Here is a 13,965-nt window from a genome sequence, read left to right as displayed (position 1 = left end):
CCCCCCCCCCCAAATTAAATTCACTAATACATGCAATGTTAAAAAAGTATTTTAAAGTTCAGGTAAATTTTACATTTTGAATCAAAAACATATTTTGAGGGGATTTTTTAATGAAACATTTTGACTTGTTTCAATATAGGATTTTTACATTTCAAAACCGACCAAAATTCAAAAGATAAGGACAAGACCATCAAAACCAAACATTTTGTTTTACGCCAAATGAAATTTTATATGAACACAAAAGAAACTTAGCACCTCCCCCCACCCTCCTCGTCCCAGGGCAGGGGGACGGGGACCTAACCCCAACAACCAGAGACGTTTCTATTTCAGTTCAAGTCAAACCAAAATTTCTCTCTCAAATATTTTGGTTTGACCGCCCAAACCAAGAAATTATATTATTTGCCCAGCTTTAAATAATAAATGATAGCACAAAGTGTGTCAATTCCTCTTAAACTGATTTGTTTTTGTCTAAAACTGATTCAGGCAGTGAAGTACAATTAAAACCATTAAAAGTATTATTTACAGAAAAGTCATAAATAGGTCTGTATGAAATTCTGATTTGCTGTGTAGTAGGTAACCATCAATCCTCTGGATCACGGTGCACACATAAGAGTTGTAGTCAGATGCCTGATAAATTCGTTTGCGGGTGGCAAGTCCAATTTGAGAGCGACACAGCTTGTTACAAGTTTCACAGATCCATATGTTGCCCGAGTTGGAGTCCAAATTTACAGTATGCTGCTTTCTTCTTTCTTGCTTTGGTTCCATCCTCTGAGTCAAAGCCACTTCATGCTGAACTGCATCCAGTGCCAGATGATCCCTCCAGATTGGATGGGATTTTGTGCACACCTCCCAGCTTTCTACCCTGATGGTGAACAACTTCACATCATTTTTCCACACATCATGGTACTGCCATAGAAGATGACCCTGCTTTTTAGAGCCATTTACAATATCACTATACAAAATATTCTTGGGGTTAAGGTCTTCTCCCATTCTCCTGACATGGCTGATCTAACATAACCTCCTCTTCTTGTTAATGGCTTCTAAGCGTGTCAGACCTGCACACTCCAGTACCTCTGTATTTGGCATTGTATTTTCCCATTTTATTCTCAGGATCTTATGCAGACATCTCATGTGGACACTGTTCAGTCTCTTGATATGCCTAACATGTAAAGTCCACATTTCTGAACCATAAAGCAGGGATGACCACACACAAGTCCTATAGATTCACTTCTTCACCTAAGCTGATAATTTGCTGTTATTTCATGCATATTTCTGTAATAGATCGAAATTCTTAGCTACGTTTCTGATTCTGTTAGTCACTTCAGTCTGAAGGTCTAGATTCCTGCTGATTGTAAAACCAAAGTAGCAAAAACCATCAACAGCAAGAGATGTCAGGTATTGGTTCCTTCACCCCCTTGTACCTGATCTCACAATCTTCTTAAGACTAATTACTATCCCAAAGCTCTTGCATGATTCAGAAAATCTGCCCATAGATTTTGCAGGGAAGATTTTATGTGGGCAACCAAAGCCATGTCATCTGCAAATAGGAAATCTCTCAGAACCGGTTCTTTCATCTTGGTTTTCATTCTAAACTTTGCCATGTTGAACAAGCCTCCCTCTAGCCTGGTGTGAAGATAAATGCCATCATTGTTGTCCCTGAATGCATGAAGAAGCAGAAATGAAAAGTAGATGCTAAAAAGCTAAATTCAAACAAGCACCGAACCTTGCTAACCTTATCACCAGAAGCAACTTCCTACAGATAAAACACTGAATGGATCCAGACCATGCCATGACAAGAAATGCAAAACCTGCCAACATATCTCCAATACTGCCACAATTACTACATCCCACAACAGAACCATCACCATTCCTGGATCTTACACCTGGAGCTCCAGAAATGTTACATCTCTCATCCAGTGCACCAAATGCCCTAATGGAAAATATGTAGGAGACCAAACAACAACTGCACACCAAAATGAATGCACACTGGACATTTATTAAAGACAAGAACACTCAATTACCAGTGGGGGCATATTTCTCACAAGAAAACCACACTTCCTGCAATCTCTAAGTCCTGAACCTCAAAGGGAATTCACAAAACACTTTTCACAGATGAGCCTATGAAATTAAGTTCATCAACCTCCTAGATACAAAAACTCATGGACTCAGTATAGATATAGGATTTATGACACACTATAACCTGCCTCACATCCGACTCCCCAGCCTGTTCTCCTCTGGCACTGGAAGGATCACGCTAGGAACTGAAGCTAGGTTGGAGACTGTTAGACTGTTTTTAATGAAGGTGGTGCAGGTACAGACACTGCTCCCACCTCCTTTCTCCCGCTAGCAGCAGAAGAGTCATTGCTGCCAGGAAAGAGGGTGCATCTATTGCGGGGAGGGAGGGGGAAAGCGCACATGGGGACGACAGACACAGACAGATGGACTTGCAGCTCTCCCTCTGCCCCCTCTCCCTCCCCTACCAGAAGACCTGGCACCTGCCTTTCCAGCACAATTCATAATGCTTGGTGTGCTGCAAAATTTGTATGAATGTCTAATATATGTTGTGCTTTCCTGTAGTGCACAGTGATGACCAGGGATCCTGGTTTTCTGACTAAAAATTGCAAATTCTTTGATTAAAAACCCAAAATCCATGATAAAAATTAAAGGCTCCCCACAGCCCCCACCCCAGCGCTGCTGCTGTCCCACATTCCCCCCGACAACCTCAACAGCCCTCTTCATGCTCCTCATAACAGCCCCCCAGACCCAACACATCCAGGCACAGACATGCAAATGGAGGCACACACAGACACCCACCCCAGCAGGTAAACATGTGAGGGGAAGGGGCAGGGCAGGGTGGGGAAAAAGGAAGGTGCTAGGGGGGGTAGATCAAGAAGTGGGGGACCATCCCCTGTGCCCACTCTCAGGAGCAGGGCCAGGAGGCAAGGCCAGGGGTGCTACTCTGCAGGCCACACACTTGCCGGCCTGACGGGGTTTGCACATGGAAGCCGCCACCGCAACTCTGCCACTGCACCCTGTACTACCATCCCATGGCCACCTGCATGGTTTTGTGAGCAAGTGGCACAGGGCATGGCAGCATGGTGGCAACCGCCATGTGTGGGCCACATACATGCTGCCCAGCCGGAGGGTGGAAAGTGGGGTTTGCATGCAGCGGCCGCCACTGCACCGCAGCTTACGCCCTGCAGGGTGGTGGAGGCAACTGTGTGCTGGCTGGGAGGGCTTTGCGGGCAAGTGCTGCCAGTGTGGAACCATGCCCTTTGCCCCTAGATCCTAGCGGTAAGTGGAGCCTGGGGGCTGTGGGGCAGGGCTGGAGAAGGGGGCTGAGGGAGAGGGGTGGTGCCACCAGCCCCAGGTGGCACACCGCAGCCATGTGCAGGGCCAGGAGCTGAGGGCAGGGGTGCCCCCCCTCTTCAGGGGGCTTTATGGGTAAGCGATGCGGGGCACGCATGCTGCCTGGCTGGCTGCCCAGGGGAGGGGGAGGCTGGCATGCGGCCAGCTGCACAGGTCCGTGGCTGGCTCTGCAGCGGCTGCGGCAAGGGACAGTGGCCGGGGGGAAGGGGGGGCTCATACATGGTGGCTGCTGCTGCTTACCTGCAGGGCGGTGCCAGCAGAAATGGCCACTGTGTACAAAACCTCCTTGAGCCGCCATGGAACCATGTCCAGATCTGTATGGCTAGCCACAGGGTGGCAGTGGCAGTGTGGTGGCAGCCAGGCAGCACGCAGCCATCCCCACCACCATCCTGTGTTGTGCCAGCACACTGCCACTACCACTCTGTGGCCAGCTGCACAGCTCCGAGCATGGCTCTGCAGCGGCAGTGCAGGGAGGTTTTGTACGCAGCGGCTGTCACCCTTGGCACACAGTGGCCACTGCTTCTTACCTGCGGGGCTATGCCAGCAGTGATGGCTGCTGCGTACAAAACTGGCAGCAGCAGCCGTGGCTTGGGATGGTGCTGGGGATGGCTGTGTGCTGCCCGGCCGCATGGCTCTGGGCACAGCTCCATGGCAGCGTGGGGAGGTTTTGTACACAGTGGCCATCTCTGCTGGCACAGCCCCACAGGTAAGCAGCCCTCCCTTCCCTTCCATAATGCTGAGCTGACGGGGTGTGTGTGGCCATGCTCCAGCAGGAGGCTCTGATTAGGGAGGGGTTCCCCCACCACCCTCACTGCCCTTGACCAGTGAGGGAGCCAGCAGGGAGTTACACAGGGAGTTGATAGCTTATATCAGCCCATCAAGAAAAGAAAAGGCTCTCTCATTAGTTCAAACTCTTCTTAAACAGATTTTTTTCCAAGGTAGGAGCAGAGGGACAGGGACATTACCAGCTGACCTGCTGATTAGCTCCAAAAAGCCCTAAGCGGACATTGTCTTGTCTGCCTTACAGACACCTCTCAGCATTAGCTAGCATACCACATGCTGGCTACGGTTCATGTCCATGCTATGGGAGAGGGATGAGGGGAATCCCTGCTTGAGTAGAGACTGGTTGGGGATGGGGGCAGGGCAGGGGGGAGAGAAACAGGGAAGTCAGGCAGACTTTGATGTGCCTGCCCTCTCTGCCAGAGCTCCAGCCAGGGAGCAGAGGGGCAGGGCCAGCCCTGCTGTGGAGCAGAGAGCCCTGGGACTCTGGTTTAAGTTAAACCAGGAAGGGGTCTGGGACAGACATTGCATAAACTGGTTTGACCCAAATCAGTTAAGTCTGATACTACATTCAACCAGGTTTATCTCAAACCGGTTTCAGCCATTTTCAAACTGATTTATGTGCACTGAACGTCTATTTTGTTACAAGTTTAAACCAGTTTCTGATCATTTAAACCAGTCTGTTCATAATGCCCGTCTCTAGCCCAGGAGTTACAGGAAGTTACAGGGATAACAGCTGAACAAGAGAAAGGTGAAAACACTATAGAAAGAATTCTGCTTTCAGCAATCCTACTGCATTTGGATGCTTAAGCAGCCTGTGTTTAAGAAGCTTCAATTAAAAGATTACTTAATCCCTACTCAAAAGAAAAAAGTTTTGTGAAAACAGGTTATGGCAACCAGCAGCAGGAAACAGATTCACTGGATTCTAAAAGGCACATGTTTAGTTTATTATTGCAATACAAAACTGTACAATTTTGGAGGATTTTTTAGAATCAGTTAATGAAAGCTCAGTAGGGACACGGTATTTATTTCTTGTTACTTTGCAGGATGGAATGCAACTCCTATAGGATGTTTCTTCTTTATCCGTGCTTGAAAAGTGAAGTGTGCAGTGTGGTTTTGCTTTGGCTGTTTGGTTTTTGTTTTTTAAGGAGTAAATTTATTTCTCTTTTCTCAGATGAGGAAGGGTGAGATTTATGTGCTTTGGCAGTAGCTAAAAAAGCTTAATTTTTCCAGATTAGTAGGCTGTGATTCTATTCTGTGCCTGATTTGTTTTTTATTACTATTTGTACTATTCTGTTGAATACTGCATATAAAATAGTTACGCTTGATGACAGCACCCTATCCCACAGGGCAAGTGCTAACATCAGGCATAACTATCTGACAGATGCTTTTAGTGCATTTTTCTGGGAGATGGGTGGGTGAGTGAGCAAGCAAATATATTTGGCGACAGTATACTGTCTGAAGGAAGCCTATTTCTAAGACAATCCAGACTCCTAGGTAGGAGTGATAGACTTTGTGTAATGTAATTTGCACGTTCTTTATCCTAGTGAGCAATGCTGGGTCTTGATGGGAGGCTAGAAATAAGTTTATATGAATTTTAAGGACTGTGATCGGACAAGAACTGGCACGAACTGTATAACAACCTGCCTGTAAGCAGCAGGGTTTAAATACTGATTCTTTTCAGAATGGGCAGATTTCACTGATGAGCACATTCAGTTAAAGAGTTACTACAATTCATGTCCAAGCTCAATGCTGTCAGAGCATGATGTTTCTATGCCAAGAAACATATTTTAGTATATTTTTCTTTCATCCTCCATGCAAAAACATTCATTGATGATTTTATGAACAGCAAGGTTTGTTTTGTAACCTAGTGTGGTGTGTAAGCATGCTAAATGGCTCCAAATATTGGAGGAATCTTCAGTGCCTTACTGTATTCTGCATTTCTCATGGATCGATAAGAGAACATGAAGAAAAAGCAAGATGTTTGCTTGATTTCTTTTACAAAGCAAAATTTAGTGTTAGTTAATGGTCTATTTTTAATAAAGGCAACAAGGTAAACACTGAGGACCAGAACAAAAATGAAAAAAAAATCCATCTACAAGATGCTGCTTATATATAGTTTCCCTTACAAAATATTACAATCCATTACAATCCTGTTCTCACCAAATTCTCTGGAGAGTTTGTACAATATTTTAATTTTTGTTTTTTATCCAATACAACACACTAAACTTTTAGCTTAAACAGCAAATTTGAGGAATTTTGTAAACAAATGTGGAAATTCATGGTTTAAATTTCCAAAAAAGATAAAGACAACAGGGAGTGAAATTTATATTGGTAAGTGATCCTCATTGACATGCAAAATACCTAAAAGGGTGGTCACAGGATTGTGTTAGACATTGTATAAACACAAGCTTGGCTCATCATGCTCAATGAATAGTTATATATGGCTCAAAGCCAGCAGCGTACTGGGTTGCATTACCAGAATTGTCACCTGGAAATCAAGGGAAGTGCTGCTTCAGCTCTACTCAGCGCTAGTGAGGCCTTACCTGGGAGTACTGTATCGAGTTTTGGGGCCCACATTTCAAGAAGCATGTGGAGGGTTTGGAAAGAGTCTAGCACACAGCAACAAAAATGATTAGAGGTCTGAGAAGAAAGACTTATGAGGAAAGGAGAGGACTAGGGTTATTTAGTCTGGATTTGATAATTGTCTTCAAATACCTGAAGGACAGTTACAGAGGGGATGGAAGTGAGCTTCTCGCTGTGGCCATAGGGGACAGGACTAGAAGCAATGGCTTTAAGCTGCAGCAGAGGAAATTTCGGCTGGAGAGTAGGAGGAACTTTCCGATTATGAAGGTGGTCAAGCACTGGAATGGAACACCTAGAGAAACTGTGGAATGTCCATCCCTGGAAGTTTTCAAGAGCAGGTTGGACATTTGCCTGGGGGGCGCCTTGGTCAGGGATGATCCTGCCTTGGGACTAGATGACCTTGTGAAGTCCCTTCCAGGCCTACTTTCCTGTGTTCTTATGGGGAAAACTAATATTTGCTTCTCCACCTGCTCCTCTGACTGCTGCAGAAGTCAGGCAAGATTCAGTCTCTCTGTTTCTCCTGCCCCTGTTTGGCCAAAGCTGGTTCCCAAACGTTTTTTGCCTATGGTCATAGATTCCAAAGATCTTGCCTAATTGTTCTCAGACCTGCTAACCTAGGATGGATGGGAGAATACTCTACTTCAACTACTTCCACCTCATGATATGGATGGCTAGATGGCTTAGATTGTAAAGCAAGCCTGCTTCTCCCTAGTTAGAGACCAGAAATTTGGAGTTGTTATAGACACTGAGAGCAATGTGGATAAAAACCTGCAAGCAAACACATAACTACTTTTAATAATTTATACTAAATTTGAGTTTATACATGAAAATATTTATATGATGAAGCTCTACTGTCAACTAGACTAAGTTAAAAAGATAAAAAATTAAACACCAAAACAATTCTGTTGCAATGTCACAGCTAATTCCTAATAAAAGGCAGAGTATCCTATTGAATTTTAGGAACAATGAAACGGTTTTAGAGGAAAGGAATCACAGGAAAAGTATACTTTATTTACTTGTCTCTTTTGTAACTCTTTATTTTTCTCTCTCCTACCAAAGTTCATCGCTTCACAATCAATATTAACAGAACAGAAGTCAGTCACAATTGGCATTTTATGTCCCTTTGTGCATTTCTAATATAACACTTAAGAAAGCTCATTGCAAATCCATTATTGTCCTCCCTCCCACTTCAAATATCTAGTATTTTCTAATAATTTCTCTCAGACAACATAAAATGTATTTATTTTACAGAGAACATACTTGAAAAAAAAAAAATAAAACCCAACAAAAAACAACTTACCAGCACTTCAGGTATCACAACAGCATGAAGTTGCTTGTCATTGACAGTTGTATCTTTAATTAGCATATAAATTCTTTCAGCTTCAGAAAAGCAAGAGACTTCAAGCACAACAGAACCTGCAACAAATGTATTTAAAAAGTTCTTTAATATGAAATAAGTTAAATGAATATAAAATTAAACAACGTTGTTATAATAATTGGAATAAAAAGTTGTCAACTGTAATAAAATCAATAGCTTGACATCTGATCTAGCTTTTTATTTAAGAAATCTGATTCTCACGCACGCACACACACAAAACTGGAAACCTTTTAAGGGAAGAACTACCAGTAATGATCGAAGATTCTTTCGGAAGTTGCAAGTTTTTTCAATGCTTTCAAATACAGTTACAGTATTAAGTTGAAATGCATCAATTCAAGTCCTTAAAGTTTTTAGCAGCACAATGAATTTCTACATGATGCTTTGTTATCAAACAAAATGAAGAAAATCCCGTTTTATACATCACAGAAAACAGAAAATGCTAAATATGCTGGTTTACATTTTCCTGACACTATTTGAAAAGGAGATGTCACAAAAGCCAAATGGTCAGTGAAACTATAAAAAGCATTTAAAATAGCTTTAACATCTGAGCTGTGGGAAGAAATGAATGCTAAAAATCAGGAATATCACATCAGGGATAAGGAAAGTAGGACTTTTTTGTAACTCATGATACCCAGCTAAAATATGACAGTTAGTTCAGGGAGTAATAGATAGAGAAAATGGGGGAAGAGAGAAAGAGATGGAAAATCATACAAATGATTACAGTTTAACTCAGTGGGGGCCAACTGAGGTGGCAGGCATGTCATACATTAGTCCCATAGTCTCCCCAAGTGACGCTCCGATCTCTTTCCCCTGCCTGAATTGCTCTGCTTTCTGGTTCCTTCTGCTTCCTCCTCTTTATTCCCTGCCTCATTTACTGCTCTATTTTCTGCTTCCTACCTTATCTGCCACTGTGCTACCTGCCCCCTCCCCAGCCTTCTGTATGCCATTTGTGGCACCCATGCTGCAGGTTGGCTACCCCAAATTTAACTCATAAGAGAACAGAGCAAGATAAAAAACAAGCAAACAAAACTAATCTCTTCGACCTGGGTTAAAAAAAACAGAGACAGGAAGAGAACCTTACTGATCTACAATTATTTTGCAAGCATAAAGGGAAAACGACAGCTTAAATAATATCCAAGAGGTTTAGTCTTTATAAAAGAGTCAGTATTTTCCAATTATACAGAGCTATAACTGAAACAGAATGGAAAATATTCAGTGTCTGTGAACCTAACTCCTAGATAATACTGGCTTTTTCTGTGGTGTAGTGGGATGCATCTTGCTTAGTAGGGTAAAATAGAAAGGTAAAGGTGTCACCCCATAGGCAGCTAATTGCCACAAGCAGCAGGAGTGCATTTCAGGTTGAGGTGGTCTACTCATGTCAGAAAAGTCATATTGCCAATCTGGCAATTAGTGCGGGTAGCTGCCATATTGGTATCCAAGACAGCTGCTGTGAATCTACATTTTGGTCAATATTTCAACCCCCACTAGGGTTAGAAAATTAAATTTCAATAACTAAACCAACACCGTATGAATTGAGGATATCAGTGGTAACATTTCTGTTGTGGCAACCATACTGGATCCCAAGATAGCTGACATGAATTACAGTTTTGTTATTGAATGATACCCAAAAGGTTTGCAAAATTGCTATATCAACTCTGTTGTTTCAGATTACCTCAACATGAGAAGCTCTGATGGAGCCTGTCGACAAGACACTCACCCTTAAGCAAACATTACAACAGAGCCAACAGCATCACTGAGTCCAGTGAAGCATGGGAGGTATGACTCAGAATCTATAAGATGTATCATATGTCTTAAAAGATGCATCATATGCCTTGAAGTAGGTTCGCAGTCAACGATTAGCTCAAGTACACCTGCTGGAATTGTGTGAATAAATGAGGTGCTTGTTCACCGTAGGACAGTTGCTGAATTTGATACTTGTTATGGCAGTATTCTTGACAGACTATCAAGGTGTGTCGATCCCGTGCTAAAACATTCCAAAGGCCTCAACTATCACCATACATGCTTACAAGAGACATACTGAGACACTGTTAAGAAAGTTATAGAGGTAGAAGATGAAAGGGAAACCCTAACAGCAACATCAACTGACAAATGCAACAGGACAACACCAAGCAGATTATTTGCTTGATGAAAGAGGTCACCTAACCAAGACGGTAAATCAGATGTTTGGGACCAATACAACACCATCTTTCAAATATAACAAAAGACAAAGGACATGACAAATGAGATTACAATGATGTCACATTGCTACTAGGAAAGTTCAAAAGGTTCCACTTGTTTAAGTTTTCCAACGATGAGCTGTTATGCACTTCTGCAGGAGACGTTGTGCCAGAAGTTACTGCATTAGACTTTTTGAATGCGCATAACAAAAGAAGAGAAGTCCTGAGCACCATTATCCCAAAACATCTTACTGCAGATGCTACCGAGAGCTTTATGCAAACATACCCAAATCAAAATTGAAAAACTTTAAGGATGTAAAGTCAACTATAGGAGAGTACAGCAAAATAAAACAGGTGCAGAAAGCAAAGGAGATCCAGGAAAGTTTAGTTGCAGCTGGTAGAAGATATGATATGCACTCTCTCCTACAGCCTGGACTGTCAGAATACCCTTCGTCACGTCTTAAACCCAACAACTCACTCAACGTGGCCAACAAAGCAACCTTATCACGGATCTTGACTGGGGATAAAGCAGTAACTGTTCTGCCAGATGCTACGTCTGAGAAATCAGAAATCATTATCATTGACGGCATGGCTCCTGTACAGAGAACAGGAAAGCCAAAAACTGCGTGAACATTTGGAGATTTGGCTGATTCTTTTGGAAACAAGTGTTTGCCAATTACTCCAACTCATGCGACCAAACTGACATTGTCTTTGCTCAATACATATTACCACCTGTAAAGGCAGGCACAGGAATATTAAGGAGTCAAAATACTACGCCAATCTGCAGAATCATTAGCAGCAGATCTCTTCTGTTAGCCGCATCACAAAGTAGTTTCATATACTTACCAGCAAACGGAGAAAACTAACTGAATTTTGTAAGTGAGAAGCATCTTAAGTAATCACGCCAATCTTTCCAAAGTGAAAGAGTGCTCATCGTTGGTGGTTTTGCTGATGGAAAAGTAGACCACACTCCAACTCATGTGACTTTTTGCAACCGCATTCGTGCCAAGAGATGGACATAAGTATGCTCATATATGACAAACATGCAGTTGTCAGAGATATTCCTCTCTAGTATTCTCCTGTGATAACAGACATACTGGTCCTTCTTCTATGGCATAATCTTGTGCTTAAGGTTTGCATGAAGAGAAGCTATCCAATAAGATTCAATCTAGTTCATGGCATGTGTCAGAGTTTCCTGAGCCAGTTCATGCATCTCTAGTTGGATTCCACAGTGTCACTTGTTGTGACACCACTAGCCAGTTCAGTGGTCACACTACGAAATCTGCATAGAAGGTGTTCCACATCTACTGGCAGGTCTAGGAACAAGGCCTGATGTTGATAAAGATTTATACAGTTGTGTAGAAAAGTATGTTGTGTTGCAGTATCATCTGTTAATATCTTTGACAACTCTTCTGGATGTTAGGGTGAAATTATTCCACCAAGAACCTTGTGCACTATGTATGTAGAGCCAGTTATCAAAGTCTTATTTGACACAAAGTGAACTTGAACCTAATCTACCATGGCTATCACTTGACCAGTGTGGTTGGCAAGCTGAAAATGAGTTATGTTCCTATCAAATACACTTGAACTATCAGCAGAATGTGCTTGGATAACAAGTTGCAAGTTCAAGATGGAAAGCTAGGAACCACCATGCTCATGCTCCTACAAACAGGTTAATGTGCCATGCACTCCTAGCTGCAAAAGTTATGAGACAGCATGTTGCAATCTATATAATATCTACAGTCATTCAGAAATGCATTTAAAGGATCAAGAGATCTGAAAAACTGCAAATACCTGTTGTATTAATATTAAATATACCATTGTATTACTAACATATTACCACTGGATTAGACTATTACATTTTCCTATTGCTTCAAGCTGAACATATGCCTGGGAGTTTCACTGCCACTGAGTTATGTATTATTAACAGGGATCCTGGTCGTCTTTGTTTAAAAATAGCAAATTCTCTAATAAAAACATCAAATTCTCTGGTCAAAATACCCCAAATCTACATTTTTTCATGATTAAAATGCCACTACATACACACACAGAGGTAAAAGTTGCACACAATATTTTATTGCTATATTTACAATTTTAAAGCAATTTGGAAGCCTACCAGTGCCTCAGTCACTATAATAAAATAAATTCTAAATACCTATAAATTTTGGTGTTTGATTTTGGGTTTATCAGGGAAAATAAGAGCTCCACTGACCCCTCCCCTCCCAGGATGCAGGTCCAAGCTGCAGCTGTCCCCACCCCACTGCACTGTGGTGGTGAGCAGCCCTGCCCATGCAACTGCCCCTCCTGTCCACCCACAGCCCACCCAGCCCTGCTGGTGCCCCTCCATGCCCCATCCACAGCCTCTTTTCCCCACCAGTGCTCTTCACTCCCCCCACCCACAGCCCCATGCCCCTGCCCAGCCCTGCAGGTGCCCCTCACTCCCCACCCACAGCCCCCTGACCCACCAGTGCCCTTCACTCCCCCCACCCACAGCCCCATGCCACTGCACAGCCCTGCTGGAGGGGGCCCCCAGCTGCCAGGGCTATGAGGCCAAGGACCCAGGTCCACAGACCCCTACCCCCCAGAGCAATGCCCAAGCTCCCACCCGTGGGAGGCAGCAGCTGCTGTAGCAGGGTGCAGCACAGAGCTCAGCTCCCTCTCCCCGACAGATGGCATAGCCAGAGTAGAACCTGTTTTGGGAAAGGGGGTGGATGCAGGGTGGTGGATCGGGGCTCCCCAACCTGCTGCTCTCCCTCCGGGGCCTCCACAGCCCAGTGGGTGAGACCCAGCACAGCTGGGCAGAGCAGGGCCAGGCAAGGAAGCTTGTTGCTGCCACTAGGAGCTCCAAGCTGCCATGCCAGCTGCTGCTGCTGGGCAGGCAGAAAGTGCTTCACCACAGCAGCATAGGGCTTGCAGCAGTGGCAAGGAGCTTCCCCAGCCGGTCCCACTCTGCCCTGCCATACCAGGTCCAGCCCACTAGCCTGTGAAGGCCCCAGGGGGAGGACAGCAGGCCAGGGAGCCCTGAGCCCACAGCAGGCAGCCTGCCCTGACCCCGCACACAAATCTGGAGGATATGTGCTCTCCATTCCTCCCCCAGGAGTGTGCACACTGGTGGGGAGCCAGCTCCCCCCACCACTCCCCGGATGAACCACCCAAAGCTCTGTCCCACCCCATATGGGCTCTGCAGCCATGCATTTTGGCCCCACGCACTGCCGCAGCTGGGCAGCAGCCCCGACCCCAGCCTGCCTGAGTCCCTCCCTTAGTCTGTCACTATGGGAACCTCAATTCCATGCCCCCTACCACACTTACCTGTGGGAACTGCTCTCCAGGCTGCCTGGTGGCCATGTGCATGTGTACATATGTATGTGCACAGGGCACCTCTTGCCTGACTGCTCTTTTCATCCTCCCCTCATCCCCTTGCAGGCTGGAACTCTGCCAGCCTGCAGGGGGAAACCTGCCTTTTTCTGCATTTTTCTCCTTAAAATGAGAAAACCTGGGTTTTACTGCATTTTTCCATGCCAAATTGAAAACCTGGATCCCTGATCATTATACACCATGGAAGTGCATACAATTTCAACACATTTTTCATTTATCCCACTTAATGCACATACTCCTTATAAGTCCCACACAAGGTATATTGACACACATACCCCAGTTCTGGTGTCTCCCACCTCT

At 44.2% G+C, this 13,965-nt stretch overlaps 1 protein-coding gene across 1 annotated transcript in view; it reads right to left on the bottom strand.

Annotated features, from left to right (window-relative positions):
* DGKQ (diacylglycerol kinase theta) overlaps window positions 1–13,965 on the bottom strand; it is a 139,659-nt gene that overhangs the window by 27,526 nt on the left and 98,168 nt on the right. The window contains exon 15 of the mRNA XM_019518213.1: window positions 8,036–8,151. Within this exon, the coding sequence (XP_019373758.1) occupies window positions 8,036–8,151 (116 nt within the window). The remainder of the gene's footprint in view (window positions 1–8,035; window positions 8,152–13,965) is intronic.

Source organism: Gavialis gangeticus, unplaced genomic scaffold (assembly GCF_001723915.1).
Source record: "Gavialis gangeticus isolate Ggan-Ray unplaced genomic scaffold, GavGan_comp1, whole genome shotgun sequence".
Taxonomy (NCBI): Eukaryota; Metazoa; Chordata; order Crocodylia; family Gavialidae; genus Gavialis; species Gavialis gangeticus.
This window is presented reverse-complemented; position numbering and strand designations above follow the sequence as displayed.